A 17,709-nucleotide genomic window follows, 5' to 3' on the forward strand; every position below is an offset into this window, starting at 1 on the left:
CAACTCGCCAAGACTCCTTCGACAGCACCTTCCAAACCCGCGACCTCTACCATCTAGAAGGACAAGGGCAGCAGATGCATGGGAATACCACCACCTGAAAGTTCTCCTCCAAGCTACACATCATCCTGACTTGGAACTATATCGCCATTCCTTCCCTGTCGCTGGGTCAAAATCCTGGAACTCACTTCCTAACAGCACTGTGGGTGTACCTACCCCACAAGGACTGCAGTGGTTCAAGAAGGCAGCTCACCACCACCTTCTCAAGGGCAATTAGGAATGGGCAATAAATGCTGGCCTAGCCAGCGACACCCACATCCCACGAACAAATTAAAAAACAATTAAGCTGAGACACCATCTCGCCTCTCAGCTGGATATAAAATCCCCATGACACTGTTGGAAGAAGAGCAGCAGATTTGTCCCTGGTTTTTCTGGTCAGTGATTATCCCTCAACCAACATCACTAAAAACAGATTACCTTGTCATTGATTTCTTTGCTTGCTTTTTTAGGTCCTTGCTGTGCACAAATTGACTGCTGTATTTCCTACATTACAATAATGATTGCATTTCATAAGTACTTCATTGGTTGTAAAGTGTTTTGGGATGCCCTGAAGTCATGAGAAGGGTTATAATAAATGCAAGCCTTTCTTTTTTGTGCTATTGGTGTGGGCGCTTTTGATGCTAAGAGCAAAAAGGTTTGCAGGAAGACTGCATGCCAGTTTTCAGCCATGCGTTTCAACGATGGCAAAATTGAAACACAGCTGCCTGAATTTCACAGTTGGCACAGAGATAATCCCATAATCAGCAACCAAACTTGCATTTATATACCACCTTTAGTGTGGTAGTGCTTCCCAAGGTGCTTCACAGGTGTGACTATCAAATAAAATTTGAAACTGAGCCACATAAGGAATAATTCGGACAGATGGCCAAAAGCTTGGTCAAAGAGGTAGGTTTTAAGGACCGTCTTTAAGGAGGAGAGAGAGATAGAAAGTTGAAGAGGTTTATAAGATCATAAGAACTAGGAGCAGGAGTAGGCCGTCCGGCCCCTCGAGCCTGCTCCGCCGTTCAATAAGATCATGGCTGATCTTTCCGTGGACTCAGATCCACTTATCCGCGCTCTCACCGTATCCCTTAATTCCTTTATTGTTCAAAAAGATATCTACCTTAGCTTTAAAAACGTTTACTGAAGAAGCGTCAACTACTTCACTGGGCAAGGAATTCCATAGATTAACAACCCTCTGGGTGAAGAAGTTCCTTCTTAATTCAGTCCTAAATCTGCTCCCTCTAATCTTGAGGCTATGCCCTCTTGTCCTAGCTTCACCTGCCAGTGGAAACATCCTCTCTACTTGTATCTTATCTATTCCCTTCATAATTTTATATGTTTCTATAAGATCCCCCCTCATTCTTCTGAATTCCAATGAATATAATCCCAATCTACTCAGTCTCTCCTCATAAGCCAACCCCCTCAACTCCGGAATCAACCTAGTGAACCTCCTCTGCACCCTCTCCAGTGCCAGTACATCCTTTCTCAAGTAAGGAGACCAAAACTGCACACAGTACTCCAGGTGCGGCCTCACCAGTACCTTATACAGCTGCAACATAACCTCTCTGCTTTTAAACTCAATCCCTTTAGCAATGAAGGACAAAATTCCATTTGCCTTCCTAATTACTTGCTGTACCTGCAGACCAACCTTCTGCGATTCATGCACAAGGACACCCAGGTCCCTCTGCATAGCAGCATGCTGCAACTTTTTACCATTCAAGTAATAATCCTTTTTACTGTTACTCCTACCGAAATGAATGACTTCACATTTATTAACATTGTATTCCATCTGCCAGACCTTTGCCTACTCACTCAATGTATCTATGTTCCTCTGCAAAGTTTCACAGTCATCTGCACACTTTGCTCTGCCACTCATCTTAGTGTCATCTGCAAACTTTGACAACCTACACGTGGTCCCCAACTCCAAATCATCTATATAAATTGTAAATAATTGCAGTCCCAACACCGATCCCTGAGGCACACCACTAGTGACTGATTGCCAACCAAAATAGCACTCATTTATCCCCACTCTCTGCTTCCTGTTAGTCAACCAATCCTCTATCCATGCTAACACTTTACCCCTAACGCCATGCATCCTTATCTTATGCAGCAGCCTCTTGTGCGGCACCTTGTCGAAGGCCTTTTGGAAAGCTAGGTACACCACATCCACTGGGTCCCCATTGTCCACCTTGCTCGTAATGTCATCATAGAATTCCAAAAGATTTGTCAAGCATGACCTGCCCTTCATGAACCCATGCTGCGTCTGCCCAACGGGACAATTTCTATTGAGATGCCCTGCTATTTCTTCCTTGATAATAGGCTCAAGCATCTTCCCCACTACAGAGGTTAAGCTAACCGGTCTATAATTCCCCATATTTTGTCTACCTCCCTTTTTAAACAGTGGCGTCACATCTGCTGTTTTCCAATCTGCTGGGACTACCCCAGAGTCCAGCGAATTTTGGAAAATTACCGCCAGTGCACCTGCTATTTCTCCCGCCATCTCTTTTAGTACCCTGGGATGCATTCCATCAGGGCCAGGAGACTTATCAATCCTTAGCTCCATTAGCTTGCCCAACACTACCTCTTCCGTAATAATGATTGTTTCCAGGTCCTCACCTACGTTCGTCTCTTTGTCAATTACTGGCATGTTATTAATGTCCTCCACTGTGAAGACCGATACAAAATACCTGTTCAATGCCTCGGCCATTTCATCATATCCCATAACTAAATTCCCCTTCTCATCCTCTAAAGGACCAACGTTTACTTTAGCCACTCTTTTTCGTTTTATATATTTATAGAAACTTTTGCTATCTGTCTTTATATTCTGTGCTAGTTTTTTCTCATGTTCTATCTTACTTTTCTTTATAGCTCTTTAGGGAGGGAATTCCAGAGCTTAGGACCTAGACAGTCGAAGGCATGACCACCAATGGTGGAACAATTACAATCCGGATTACCTAAGAGACCCAAAATTGGAGGGGCTCAGCTATCTTGGAGGGTTGGAGGGCTGGAGGAGATTACAGAGATAGGGATGGGCGATGCCATGGAGGGATTCAAATATGAGGATGAGTGTTTTAAAATCAAGGCATTGTCAGACCGGGAGTCAGATAGTAGCAGATATGCTGAGGCCTCTAAATTTGAAGGGATTAATGTTTTGTCTTTTGCCCAATTTTGAAGCATTTAGTGCTGCCTTAGACCATTCGATGAAAATCAGCCACTGTGATGTCACAGTGTCGAACATGTGCTGTGAGTACTGACTTTTAAACCTGTTTTTTGGTTATATTTAGATCCCACTGCAGCACCCACTAGTATTTCTGGAAGGATTGTCAACAGCACAGCCATTCTACTCCAGTGGAGGCCATTGCCACCGGATACAGTTCATGGATATCTCATTGGCTACAGAGTAAGTAGCTGCAGGACCACAGATTCTACTATTGCACATTGCTGCCTGCAAGTTACAGCTGTCACTAAAGTGAAACCTAAGGAGGTTCCTTGCTGCACAGTCTGTGTATGGGTGTGTGTGAGTCTGTGTATGTGTGAGTGCATTTATTTGTGTGTATGCATGTGCATGTTTGTGTGTGCCTATGTGTTTTTGTGTCAGTGTACATGTCCAGGAAAATTCCCTTGGCTATTCCCAGCCTTCTATAGTCTATATTAACCTGATGAACACCAAGACAATAATGAACACAGCAAACTCCACTAGATTATTCCCAGTGGCAGTTCCTTGGAGTTCAGTTGTACCTGCGCTCCCGATCCTCATTCATTTCCCACACTTGAAAAAAGAACTGAGGCTTGTTCACATTTTGCTGCTAATATTACCATTTGGTTATAATCCATGAGCTCAAATCTCACATCAGAGGAGCTGCAAAGATGCCTGGTTGGTGTGGGGGAATGGATGGGTCAATGGCAGATTTTGTTGTGCCCCAGAACATCATGGAGCCTGCTATTCTCTAAAAGAAGTCAGCACAAGGAAAAGAATTGTAAACCTATTGACCAGAGATTACAAATCACTGACCATAACTTTGTAGAGGAATATGGCACATGGACAGCATCACCAGTTGTGAGTCCTCTGAAGAAAGAGGCACAACCGCAGAGGTTTCCTTAGACTATGGCCACAATCTTCTGTCCTTTGAAAAATTTCAGGCATTGTTAACATTTCTGGGTCCCAATCCCTCACGGATTAGAGGTGTGCTGACAGGGGAAGTGTTTTCTAGGAGCAGCCAATTAACAGAATGCTGCTGCGCTCACCTCCAATTAAGGAAGGTGGGTGTGTCTTCAAGGTGGGAGATTCAACGGGAGGGGCCGCAGCACTGGAGGGATGGCAAGAAGGGGAGAGAGAGGGCGCCGCAAAATGGTGACACCCTTGGGAGCCTGATTAATAAATGAAAAAATGGAAGGTCCACAGCTCATAAAGCCATCAGTGTGGAGGGTTATGGCCAAGGCTGTGACCTTTGCACTTTTGCAACAGATTCATGGGGCTAGTGGCAGGAGGCCCTGATGGTCATCCCACCTGCTGCTGGGAGGCCATCTCTGAGCCGCTGCCAGCCTCCAAACCCAGTGGGTGGCCAGTCTGGCCCCGGGAAGATCCCAGCAGTATGAGAAACCTGCCCTCAATTGATCGCTTAATTAGCCTAATTGACTCTGCCTCCCTCAAGAACGCTCGGAGGTGGGAACATATCAGGAGGCTGACCCGAGGTGCAAGTTTTGCATTTTGCTCTTGGTTCCGCCTCCACGGGGCCAGCAAGGTTCTGTCCTCTGAAGTCCACATCAGCCCAATCCTCGAATGTGACCATGCAGCCTAATGCACAAATTAAGAAGCTTCAAACAGCCCAGAACCAAGCAATAAGAGTAGCATGTCTCTTCTCGTGCTTTCCCGTTGCCTTGGAATTTAGTGCAGGCAGGGAAGGCCCAGAAGCTAATTGAGCTCCTTAAGTGGCCAAATAATGGCCATTTAAGGGCCTCTTACTGCCACCACTGGTATTTTACCAGCAACTGGTGGGAGCCCTGCCATGAGGGGAGATCACCCAGTAAAACAAGGCAGCCTCCCTGCAGGCTTTCAGGGTGGAAGGAGTGGGGGGGGGGGTTCCTCCTTCATGGGCAATCTATGGCCCACAGAGGGCCGCTGGCTGCAAAGGCCGCCCCTCCGCTAACAACCTCCCTACTCTCAACCCCCATCCACCCCCTCCCTTCGCTGGGCCAATCCGCCAGGTCCCGGCGACCCTGCCACACTTACCTCAAGTCCGGGCCTCCAGCAATGGTCCTTCTCCTGGGCCTCTTGTAGTTCTGGCAGTGGCGACTGCTCCCGGTGGCGCTGCAGATACTGCTGAGCTCTCGGCCCTCTGATTGGCTGGCAGCTCTTGGAGGAGGGATCCCTGTCCTTAAAGGCACGGGGACTATGGCGCTGGTCAATTAATTGGCCAAGCGCCATTCAATAGAGCCGGGGGGGTTGGTGTCCAAAGGTCCGAGACAGGCTTCCCCTCACCTTTTGGGCATGTGTTGGGACCCCCACCAACTCCACAAAAAGCAGCCCTAAGTTTTCACAATGTTAGTGTGTCTAACAGACTTTGTTCTCACGTATTATAAAGCCACCTAAACACCCAGATTTGATTGGTGCTTTACATCTGATTGGCATTTGTCATGTCTTCCATATGTTTGTATCAGTAGAATTGACCAATCATTGCTTCTCTTTTGTTGTCACCATTCTATCACTGAAAGAGCATACAAACTGATCGAGACCCTTCTTCTGTACAGATTCAGTATTGGAGTGAGGGAAGTCTGCTAAAGACCAGCCGATACAGCTCACGTGTTAAGGTCACGGAGTCCCCTAGCCAGCGTCCACGGGCCATTGTAACTGGCCTGCAACCATATCACGCTTATAAGCTGCAAGTGGCGGCAGTCACCGGCAGAGGTCGTGGTCCCTGGAGTGAAGAGTTTGCGATAAACACCACCGCAGGAGGTAAGTGGCCGAACCTGCCCCAAGTTTTTGGTTCCCCCAGTCAAACAATGTTGGTTATACTGTAGTTATATCACAATAATATTACCTCCCAAACCAGTCCTCCTGAGATGATGGACTGAATCTCCTCTCTCCACCAGTAGCCATCAGTAGGCAGTATATAGAAAGTACTTATAGTTTGGAAGTAAACATGGCTACTGTAGGAAATGGGGAAATGGAAATGGCATTCTGATACAGTGGAAGATCCTTTTCTGGGACTGAGGCCTTTTGTTGAGGAGGCTTTATATTGTATTTAACCAGCGCTACACCTGACTCAGTGGTGATTGGCATGACTCCCAGTCAACTGCTCCATAACCAAAAGGACACACCTAGGGTTGCCAACCCTCCAGGTTTAGCGTGGAGTCTCCTGGAAGTGAAGATTCATCTCCCGGTCACTGTCATGAGCAATCCAGGTCAGGAATCATAAGCGTATTAAAAGAAAGTTGTCTGTTTTTTTTTCTTTGAACACATTAATTTATTAGTGCTTAAAATATTGGAGACGCCAAAAAAGGCTGGGCGGTTGGAGCCGGGAGATCATGTGATGAAACCTCCAGGAATACGGCCAACCAAAGTTGGCAACCCTAGATAGAACAAACTCAAAAGGTAGGGAATTGCAAGAACGAATTTGATCAGAAAATAATGGACCAGAATTTGCTGGAGTGGGGTACCTCATAGCGTGTAATGGGCCAGAATTTACTGGGAAACTAATGGTGAGTTTAATTTTGCACGCCCTTACTAGTGTGTAAATGACCCAGCAACTTGTGGCGAGGAAGAGATGGCCCATGAATTACAAATCACCACAAATTGCTGGATGATTTACACCGCTCCGCTGTTAACCTCGTGAAAATGGGAGTTCACGCTTAACCTCCCCGTGAGTGTCGAGCAATTACTGCATTTGCGGCTTTAAATTAAACTCACCGCGGGAAGTTAGGGCTGCTACTTAACAGTGTAAGGACCCTTTCAGTAATGAGATTGATATTCCTGCAATGCCACTCATCCTCTCCGACCCAGAAAGAGAATAATTGAAACTGTGATGTCTCACTCCTGCAGGTAGTAAGTTGTTTAGTTTAGTTTAGTTTAGAGATACAGCACTGAAACAGGCCCTTCGGCCCACCGAGTCTGTGCCGACCATCAACCACCCATTTATACTAATGCTACACTAATTCCATATTCCTACCACATCCCCATCTGTCCTTCACTCCCTACCACGTAACTATACTAGGGGCAATTTATAATGGCCAATTAACCTATCAACCAGCAAGTCTTTGGCATGTGGGAGGAAACCAGAGCACCCGGAGAAAACCCACGCAGACACAGGGAGAACTTGCAAACTCCACACAGGCAGTACCCAGAATTGAACCCAGGTCGCTGGAGCTGTGAGGCTGCGGTGCTAACCACTGCGCCACTGTGTGTTGCTGGAGGTTTTATTCTTTCTCATAATCTACTCTCTCTCTCTCTCTCTCTCTCCCTCTCCCTCTATTTCTCTTTCTGTATCTAATTTGACTCCAGTTCACCATGTTCCACCTCACAGTGTGCCGCATTAGTTAGATGTTTTTCCTCACCCTTCAGCGCAAAATGATTTTGTGCTACAAGTCACTTGAAATGCGGATTGATAATCGTGCAGTGGGGCATCTGGGACCTTGGTGAATGATGGAACCAACCTTCTATCTCCTTAACCCATGAGATTTAAAGAGAGAGAAGAAACAGAGGAATAACAGAAAAGAAACATGTTGAATTAAAGTCAAATTAGATACAGAAAGAGAGATAGAGAGAGAGAAAGAAAGATTAGATTATGAGAAAGAGAAAAACCTCCAAGAACAATTTACTACCTGCAGGAGTGAGACTTCACAGTTTCAATTATTCTCTTTCTGGGTCGGAGAGATCGAGTGGCATTGCAAGAATATCAATCTCATCGTTAAAAGGGTCCGTACACTGTTAAGTAGCAGCCCTAACTTCCCATGGTGAGTTTAATTTAATGCCACAAATGCAACAATTTCTTGACATTCATGGGGAGGTTAAGCGTGAGCTCCCATTTTCACGAGGTTAACAGAGGAGCGGTGTAAATCATCCAACAATTTGTGGTGATTTGTAATTCACGGGTCATCTGTTCCTCGCCACAAGTTGCTGGGTCACTTACACACTAGTAATGGCTTGCAAAAGTAAACTCATCATTATTTTCCCAGGAAATTCTGACCTATTGAAGTTACACAATAAAGAAATAGAACCTGGCTGATTTTCATTTTGTTGTTTTCAGAGGAATAAAGATTGGGAAATCTGATCCCCCAAATTCTCGCCCCCAGGAAGACAAAAATATCCCCCCTGGGTGTTTGAAACTCCTGCATATTTTCTTTTAGATGTCAGTATTTTTACATGTGACTAGGAGGTTGCTGCAAGTTGGAGAGGTGAACATGTGGCCAATTCACCTTTGCGAAAACTGCAGGGTCTTTTGGATCTTAGACCCACTATAAAATGGGTCTATCTTTATTTACAGACCACCCATCTGAAATGCCCCAGAAGTAGAACCCAAAGGCAATTGTTATAAATGGTCTCCACTCGCTTTTAACTGATTTGAATTGTCCAGCCAAAAAGACTTGTGAAGACTGGTGTGAGAACACAATGGATTTACTCTACAGGAACTGATATTTGTTGACAGCACTGGGTGTTTGCAGTAAAGTTTCCTTTTTTGCGAGTTTTTTATGTTCATCACAGCTGACTCCTGACCTCTGTTTCCTGTCCAATTTCTCCCTCAGTTCCCGGGAAGCCAGGTTCCCTAAGGATCAGGCAACCAGATTTGGAAAGCATTACGTTACAATGGACTCACCCACGTGATCCGAATGGGATCATTACCGGCTATGTGATAATGTACCACCCACGTATGTATCATGATGGCTGTCTAATCTGACCATCAGTGTATATAAAGCAGAATGAATGTTCTGGAGCATTAATGTGAAGTTAAATATAAAGTTGTTATTGTATTATGGACAGAGTTTTACCACACCGAATTTAATGACTGATGATATGCACTTTGAGTGTGAGATGTTACATTTGTGCCGCATAGACAGCAGTGGTTCGATTGTTGCCATGGAAACAATACAGAATTATTGTCCCAGAATTAGAGTCCCTCTTGTTTTCATTACCGCGGTCCCTAAATCTCAGTTTCTGATGTTGGGGTCTAACATGGGGCCATGGGGAGGATCGGGGGAGCTGAGAGAGAAGGACATGTAAAGGTGAGACGATGGAGTTCACATGTAGTTTTATCAACAGCAATTCCTTGCCTTGGTAAGTTGCCTTTGATCTCATTATGCCAATAGTGCAGGCCGGATTCAGATTTGCAGGCAACTAGCATCATAATGAAGGTGGGCCGGCGTACCACAGTGGCAGTCATTGGTGGGTAGTGGTGATAGAGGGGTGTGGTGTAATAGTATTGACTCTGCGATGGTAACGGGGGCAGTGACATGGCAGCAATGGGTAAAGAGGTGGCAATATTGCCAAACAGATACTAAGTGAGTGAAAGTGGGTATGGGTATATTGGTGACAGTGCTGTGGGACCTTTGTTTGACCTTTCTTTAGTACTGAAATGGTGGCGGTGGGTAGCGAAATGAATATGAGGTAGGATAGCATCTTGGCAGTGGGCAGTGAGGTTACAATGAACAATATCACGATGATAGTAGTGTGTATGAATTAGTGTTTTAATTGTCTTTTAAGGTGGATTTTGGAGCCTCGACATTGACATGAGCTTATCTCGCTTCCTTTTATTTACTTCCATAGTGACTGGCCCCCGGTCAAGACGTAATTCCACAATTCCCAGACTTGGGCCCGACGTGACCGATTACAAGTTGGAGAAGGTTGACTCAAACACCAGGTACAGGTTTTACGTCTTCGCTCAAACCAGTCAAGGGCTCGGAGAGGCGATCGTATTGGATTCACCTGACTTTGAAAATGAAGGTAAGGGAGCAGAACCTTCAGATTAAATGAGCTCCAAGCCAAAATAGCAAGAGAAGTATGAACAGAAGCACTTCTTTAAAAAAGAAATGAGGCGGACTTTGCGTGACTGGCAGCAGAATGGGTCCCGCTTGGGGAGTGGGAAGGAACAAGGTAAAACTGATTCTGTGATCTTTCATCCAGAGCTAATTTGTAGACAGGCTAAAGACAGGTGGAAGCAGCGGAAGACGCGATAGAAAGGTACTGAATATACCAGATATCCTGAATGATGGGGTCTTGCACTCCATTAGTCCTGTTACGACCTTTCAACTCGCCCACAGGTACATGCACACCTGTACACACTTTAAATGGGTCTTTCACACTTCACTCCCTACATACTCTGTGCATGTGCATGGTACCTCCTAACCTGTAGTCACTAACTTACTGCTCTGACACCTTCTAATAAGAACAACAGGTTTTAGGATCACACTCAGTAGCCATTGGATAGCCTTCTCCATTTAGGTTTGAGCCAGATCAGCTTGTGAGTACAATCCATGTCTGAAGGCAACGTTAACAAAAACTGATGGACTGACACTAAAACCTCCCTGGCGTCACACCTGGTCCTACTCAGCTGATTGGCTGCAAAACGCAGAGATGCAGGGACCAATCCGTAACCATGCCCAACTGGCTGAGCAAGAGAGGGAAAGATTCACTGTTAGTCCTATAGAGCCTGTGTGTTACTGCATGCCTGCCGTTGTCCACAGTAAACTGGGTACAACAGGTATGTCTGTATTGCCTATTACTGTACAGGTAATGTGGAATGTGATGATTTCTTAAGCAATTGTAGGAGGGCCTTTGTGATCCCAAAATCTGATGTACTTAAACCCTTCCTTTTATTCCAATAAAGGTGTCTATCCTTTTTTGGGGGGGTCCAGTTCTTAATGATAATCAAACAACTTTGTACTGGTTTAATCAGGGTTAAACAGGTTTCAAATGGTGCCAAGGCATGTGGGCCTAGATTTGGAATTCCAGTTTGGTTCCTTTTGTTTTTCTCATTTGACTTCAATGAAGTCGGTTGGAATTTGTGAACGGAACCCAGTGAGAACGGAGGTAAATCATGGTGAGGGGTAATAGTTGGTTGACATCCTTTGCTGGGTAATTTTGTTGATGGGGGCCCATTGTGTTGTAAAACCCTGGGTGCCGCCATTCACAGCATTGACTGTCCAGTTTTTAACCAGATGCTGCTGCCCCATCAGTCTAAACGTTCTGAGCTCTGTTAATCAATGACCTGGGTCCAAAAATGGACCAGCGATCCCAGAGTTCTGTTGGAAGTGTGACCTCCACTGCTCACCCTGCCAAAGTAGAAAAGGATAGGTGGAGGTCCCATCATTAGCATCCCAGCGGCAGATGCCAGCCCCACTAGAGGTGAACCTCGGACACCCGCCTGTCCACGGAGGCCCGAAAATCCATCAACGGCTGCAAGTCTAGTGGAGTCTCAGGGACTCGATTGTCCCGATCGCCCCTTTTGCAATATAGAAATAGATACTTAAGGAACAAAAGGAAGCTATTTGGCCCATCACCTCTGTGCTGGCTCTTTGAAAGTGCAGCCATGCTTAGTCTCACATACCCTGCTTTCACTCCCTAACCCTGTAAGTTCCTCAAGCTCAAGAACCTGTCCAACTCCCTTGTAAAATTATTTATGAAATCAGCTCCCACCACCTTTTCAGATAGTGTGTAAGGAGACTGTCATGTCCAATAAACTTTGTTTCATCCTTCAGGGGCCTTGACAGTGATCCTAGCCTGGAGTCCCCCAAGATGGTGCCTGTACCCATCATTAACAAGGCCAGTGTGCCCCTTCTTGGCATACCAGCCTCCGAAGCTTCACCAGATCTCTTGAGAGGCTAGTATGCCAAGAACTTCAGCATTCAGTGCTATCGACCTTTGCCACTGCCGTGTTGATGGGGTTGATGTGTTGATGGCCTTATTTGGACAGGTCAAGGCTCCACACTTTGCAAGACCATCAGGAAACTCCTGACATATCTGGGTCCTGGCCTAATGTGTTCTTCTTCCAACATACACCCACTTACACATTGAGTTGCTGGACAAAGGTATGGGCTCCGCATGCGTAACTGCGTTAAGAACTCTAGTGGCACCAGAGAATGTAAAGCCGTGGCCACATCAGGAATGTTCACCACGCTGACGGTTGTCTGTCACCTGAGTAGTGGTAAAAGACTAGGGACCCGATATTGTGCTGCCATTCTGACAGAATCCTGCTAGACACATTGGTTCCTGGTTTCACAAGAGAAATCCCACTGGAATCTCCACCTGCTCTTTATAGAGGCCGATTTCCCAAGCTCCAGCCCTCAGCTGAGACCCACCATACAATTAGAGTAGGTGTATCTGGTGAAACTGGTCGATCGGAGGGGTGGAGCGTGTGGAGGTCTGAATGGAAGTTGGCCCAATTTTGGGTTGGGTTCTGGACCCTCGAAGAGGATTGACCAAAATCTTTCTTAACCCTTACAGAGAAGACCATGGAGGCTACATCTATGACCTCAGGAAGCCACAGAACCTCCCCACCACTCCTGTCCATCACCCACCCCAGGCCTCTTCCTCTGGGGCCGTCCCTGATGCATCACCATTGGTGCCAAAGGTCGATTTCACTTGACTCTGCCTGTGAACTTGGGTGGGGTCAGTGGTAGATCCCGCAAGCAGCATTTGCACTGGATTGTGTCATCTCGTCACTGTGGTTTTTCAGGGTCTCACTGTTGTTTTAGGACCCCGGTGCACAAATTCTTTCTTCTCAACTGTTGCCTAAATCAATAATCTCCTTTTAATATATATATCTTTTCCCCCCCAAATCATCATCTCTCCTTTCCTGCTTGGGTGGAGTTCCACTCATGACAGATGTCTTTCTTCATTTGGGAGCTGAGTGAGTGAGTAGGAGATGGTGGTATCGTGGTAATGTTACTGCATTAATAATCTAGTGGTTAGGTTAATTCCCTGCAGATATGGGTTCAAATCCCACCATGAAAGGTGAAGAAATTTGAATTCAATTAATTAATAAAACAAAATCTAGAATTGAAAGCTACTCTTAGTAATGGTATCATCAATTGTTGTTTTAAAAACCCATCTGGTTCACTTAATACCCTTTAGGGAAGGAAATCTGCCATCCTTGTCTGGCCTATATGTGACTCCAGACCCACAGCAATGTGGTTGACTCTTAACTGTCCTCTGAAATGGCCTAGCAAGTCACTCACTTCAGTGCAATTAGGTAATGGGCAACACATGCTGGCCTTGCCAGTGATGCCCACATCCCATGAAAGAATATATATTAAAAAGGAGTGTTAGCAGATTATCTGGCCCTGAGAGGTATCACAACCAAGGCCAGTTGTATCCTCAGAACTTTTCTAGCAGAATCCAATGGAGCAGGAGTCTCAACTCAATTAGATTGTCTCTTCCTTCAGCCGAGAGGGAGAGCCCCACTCCTGGATCAGTAAAATTGAACTCAGGAACGATACACCTCTACGTATTTACAGGCAACTGCAACAATGCACATTGCAATAGTCTAGTGGCTGAAAATCCATGGGTCACAATCCAAACATTTGCAGCAGGATCAGGTCAGGCAGTGCTGACCCTACTGGAGTTTGAGGGGTTAATGGGTTGGCATTTTATTCATATGGGATCAGCAGGCACCCATGCCACTAGAGGTGCCTACTGGGACCTCCAGCCTCTGCCAACTATCCAGAGAGTGACCTCCATGCCCCCGAGATCTGATACTCTGCCCTCAATTTGATCCCTGTGTGAGGAGGCAATATTGATTTTTTTTATATACAAAACCTGCTGTCCTAGCCTTATCTGCTCCCTAGTGGGCCACTTGTGTCCTTCTGGGAGCCAGTATGCCCCATCTGATTCATAGTAGTGACCTCCAGTCTTGGCTGGGGAAGCATAAGAGTGGCCCCACTGCATCTCACATGACCGACCAAGTAAGGGATAGACTTTCACCCCTTTCTGAGGCCAATTGGGAGTTCCCAATTCAGGTCAGGATCCAGCATGTCTGGGTCGCAGCCTTTCTCCGAGTAGTTGCCAGAATTAGATTGGGATGACAGGCGAGGACATCTGACGCTTAGTGTCTGAAGTTACTTCCAGGCTGATCTGAACTGAAAAGTCAACAGGAATGCAAATGTTAGATTGCAGAAAGCTGAAATATCTATTGAGCTTCCTCAGAACTGGTAGCCACATTACAAATGCTTGGGCCTTGTGGCTGATACTCGGGGTTACATCGAGAATATAATCAATATACGTGAATAAATTAAAGACTGTGAGTGAATCAAGGAGTTCGGATGATTTATATGTAGAATAGTAGATACCTGCTAGAATCTGATCAGGGGATTCAAATAATTCATATATAGAATCAAGAATACCTGGGAGTGAGTTGAGCAAAACTTAGTCTTTGGTTCAAACCTCTGCTCAGTATGATTGGATACTGCAGGGCAGGGGTTATTTTTCTGTCACATGTTGTGAAGTTTGAGATGATTGTAACGAAGATCTGAGCCTGTTGGTTATATCACTCCTGATGGTCAGTGTTGTCAATATACACTGAAGGACTAAACACTCGGAGACAAATACTGCAAACATATTGATTGACCAATTACAATTGATTACGGAAAGTAACAGTTAGTGCGTATGTTATATAATACAGTGGGAATGCATCGGAGTCGAAGAGACTTAGCAGTTGGCAGGAAAAAAGACAGAAGCGCATGGAGAGAGCCAACAACCCGACAACCAATTCTATCTGCAGCACCTGTGGCAGAGTCTGTCACTCTAGAATTGGCCTTTGTAGCCACTCCAGGCGCTGCTCCACAAACCACTGACCACCTCCAGTCGCTTACCCATTGTCTCTCGAGACAAGGAGGCCAAAGAAGAAGAAGAATGCATCACATAATACGGTCAGGGTATATTACAACAAGGTTAATGAATATTAGGCTCTTGAGAAGATGACAGTTCAATCTTCATCTTTTGTATCTTTGACTGTGTGTACCTGTTGTCTTTTTAATATGTAGTCTTATTTGTTTTCCTCCCTTTTTTTCTCTTTGCCTTTTCTCTCCGAAGCCGCCCCTACTCCTGAGATTGCAAAAACAGAAGGAGGTAACGGGGGAGTGGGGTGGGAGGAAAGAGGGACTGCTTAAAACTCAAGCTAGCATTGTGTTCATTTCCAGAAAAACAGATACTGGAGAAAATATAGAGAGTCAAAGGCTCTAATCTAAGGGCGTGGAATTTAGGGGTTAGCACAAGTGAAGCTCAAGCAAATTTGTAAATGTTGTCCAAGCCCTGAGATTACTTTAGAGCCTTAAACTCACTTCCGAGTATCTGCTATTTTTTTTATAATATATACTGTTTGCAATTTTCTTTGTAGTTGGTAAGCGTATGTCTTTCTGAATCTTGTCAGGGTCTCTCAGCAACTAAGCTGCAGCACATTTGCAAGAGGGGATTTGACATCCTTTACACAGCAGTGTTAAGCAAGAGCATACAGTAAATTCCAGGGAAGTGCCTACACAGTATATATTATAATTAGACCACGCTGACTGTGGAGTCATGGAGACAGTATGTGCATAAGCTCAGTATGTACATCACCACCACATGCCCCAGCTTTATTATATACCCTGTCTTTATGACGCAATCATGATATCCTGCACTTACATTAAAAAAAACAGTAAAATGCCAGCGTCCTGTGATGCTCCCATGTGGATTTCATGTGGCACAGCGGTTCTGTGAGGAATGGGTATATGGTAACGTTGGGTCATTGGGAAGTCTACAACATCACCTCTTTGATACCCTGCTTGGCAGCGCAGGGACCTGGAGTATTTTGGGTTACCTTTGTCACAAGGTTGTGAAATTCCCCAGGGAGAAGGGCCTGTAGGAATGGCAGAATTATAGAAAATGCAAATGATTTTCACTTAATTTTTGTGTGTGTTTTTGTACTGATCAAAGTGAGGCATGTTAATGATGGTAAATAAAGCATTTTCCACTTTGGGTACCTAATGTTAACATTAAGAGCTCCCAGGTCAGGTTCAGTTGCAGAGTAAAGCCCTCTCTACTCTGCCTCCACATTCTTCCTCAGGTCCTACCTCAAAAGAACACCCTCAAGTATGCCTAAAGTCACAGAATGAAATAGGACCTAAGGAGGCCTTCAGTCCATCGTGTCTGTACCTCTAACATTTCCCACGCCAGCCTTCTCTTTGAGTGAGATCGCCGAATGAGCGCCAAATTATAGCAGTATTGGGTCCATGCCTACTTAGAATTGGATTGGCACTGCCCAACTTTCAGGCATGACATCTGCAGCCAGCGGACAAAGGAGACTTTCACCTGGTTGCTCTGGACTGCATCTGAACCCAAGCTCCAAATCTGGTCCCCACTAGTTCACAGTCTTTTTTTTTAACATGTTTTTATTATTATTCCTTTCACAGTTCCCTCCCATTTGAAGAGTTGGCCTTGCACAAAGTCACTTAGTGAGACATCTTAGAATATTTTTCCAGAACACAGTGTAGTTCAATACCTGTATTCTCAATAAGGGAGAGAACTCGCCCACAACCAACAGCAGAGATTTGATCAATGGGGGAGAAAATAAAGGGGGGGGGGGGGGGGGAAGGGGGGAATGGAATTGTTGCTTGCCCCTTCCAACCTGTCAAGAAGGGATCTTCAGTGTTTTTCCTTTCTCGAATGGTTTTGCAGTGTCACTGCTGAGGCTGAGTTGAGAATTACATCTCTTGCCAGCAAACAAGGTTCTTGATTGTTCAAAAATGTTCTGGCTTCGAGTCAAGCCTTTGAATTGGGATCTTGCCTGATGGAGTTCTCATTAAATACTCCGGGACCCCTGGGCTGCCTTTCCTGTTTGTTTGTACCGACACGCACTCATCCCTCAGGCTGGGCACTTAAACTTTGTGTAGAGCGCAGTTATGCTGTCCGCTGTCTCTACAAGGTTGCAGCCACGTCAGAACTACACACGCCACCGGCTATGACGAGCAGAACTGATGTCAAAATGATCTGGTTTCTTAGACCCTCGTTAACTAAAGTAGGAGAAGTAATGTGATCCAGGTGTAATAGTTGGCAGGAGAACATTGTGACTGGTTCCACTATGATTGCCATCCCACCACCATTGTATTACTCTAAGGCAATGAGATACGGGAAATATACATTTTTAAAAAGCCAGCACATTCCGAAGGTGGTTATTACATCTTGAGAACCAGTAGCTTTATTGTTCTGGACTTAAAGGCATTGTGCGCTCCCTACTCTTCAATTACCACATCCTGATTAACAGGAATTGGATGAGGGAGAAAGTGGGGCACATTGGTAATAATTTTCCTTTTGTTGAAAAATGGAAGAACTGCATGGTTAATGGCCTGTTAACAAAACCATCCTTGGAAATTGCAGTTGTCAAATAACTTGTGTTTCTGGGATTTCATTAACAGGGCAATAATTATAGAGGAAGGCAGTCGTTTTCCCACCTCTTTTGTTACAGAGGCAATCTCAGCTACAGTTTATGCGAGTCTTTGGTATCGTGTCAGTAGAGATGTTTGTCAGCTAGGTACAGCACAAAGGTAGAAATCAGGTAACTGGATGTGGACTCAAGAAGGTCACCAGTCCATTGTGGGTACACAAAGCACACACAGGCACACGTTATCAGTTAAATACGAAGCAGAGGGCATGGCCGTGTTGGAGGGTAACTCACAAAATATACCCTTGGAGTATTATGTCAGACCTCA

General features: G+C 45.3%; 1 protein-coding gene across 1 annotated transcript in view; it reads left to right on the plus strand.

Annotated features, from left to right (window-relative positions):
* Positions 1-17,709, plus strand: part of nfasca (neurofascin homolog (chicken) a) — a 191,924-nt gene that overhangs the window by 128,716 nt on the left and 45,499 nt on the right. Inside the window, exons 23-26 of the mRNA XM_068057443.1 lie at positions 3,324-3,439; positions 5,788-5,992; positions 8,779-8,901; positions 9,797-9,973. Coding sequence (XP_067913544.1) covers positions 3,324-3,439; positions 5,788-5,992; positions 8,779-8,901; positions 9,797-9,973 — 621 coding nt within the window. The remainder of the gene's footprint in view (positions 1-3,323; positions 3,440-5,787; positions 5,993-8,778; positions 8,902-9,796; positions 9,974-17,709) is intronic.

Source organism: Heterodontus francisci, chromosome 25, assembly GCF_036365525.1.
Source record: "Heterodontus francisci isolate sHetFra1 chromosome 25, sHetFra1.hap1, whole genome shotgun sequence".
NCBI lineage: Eukaryota > Metazoa > Chordata > Chondrichthyes > Heterodontiformes > Heterodontidae > Heterodontus > Heterodontus francisci.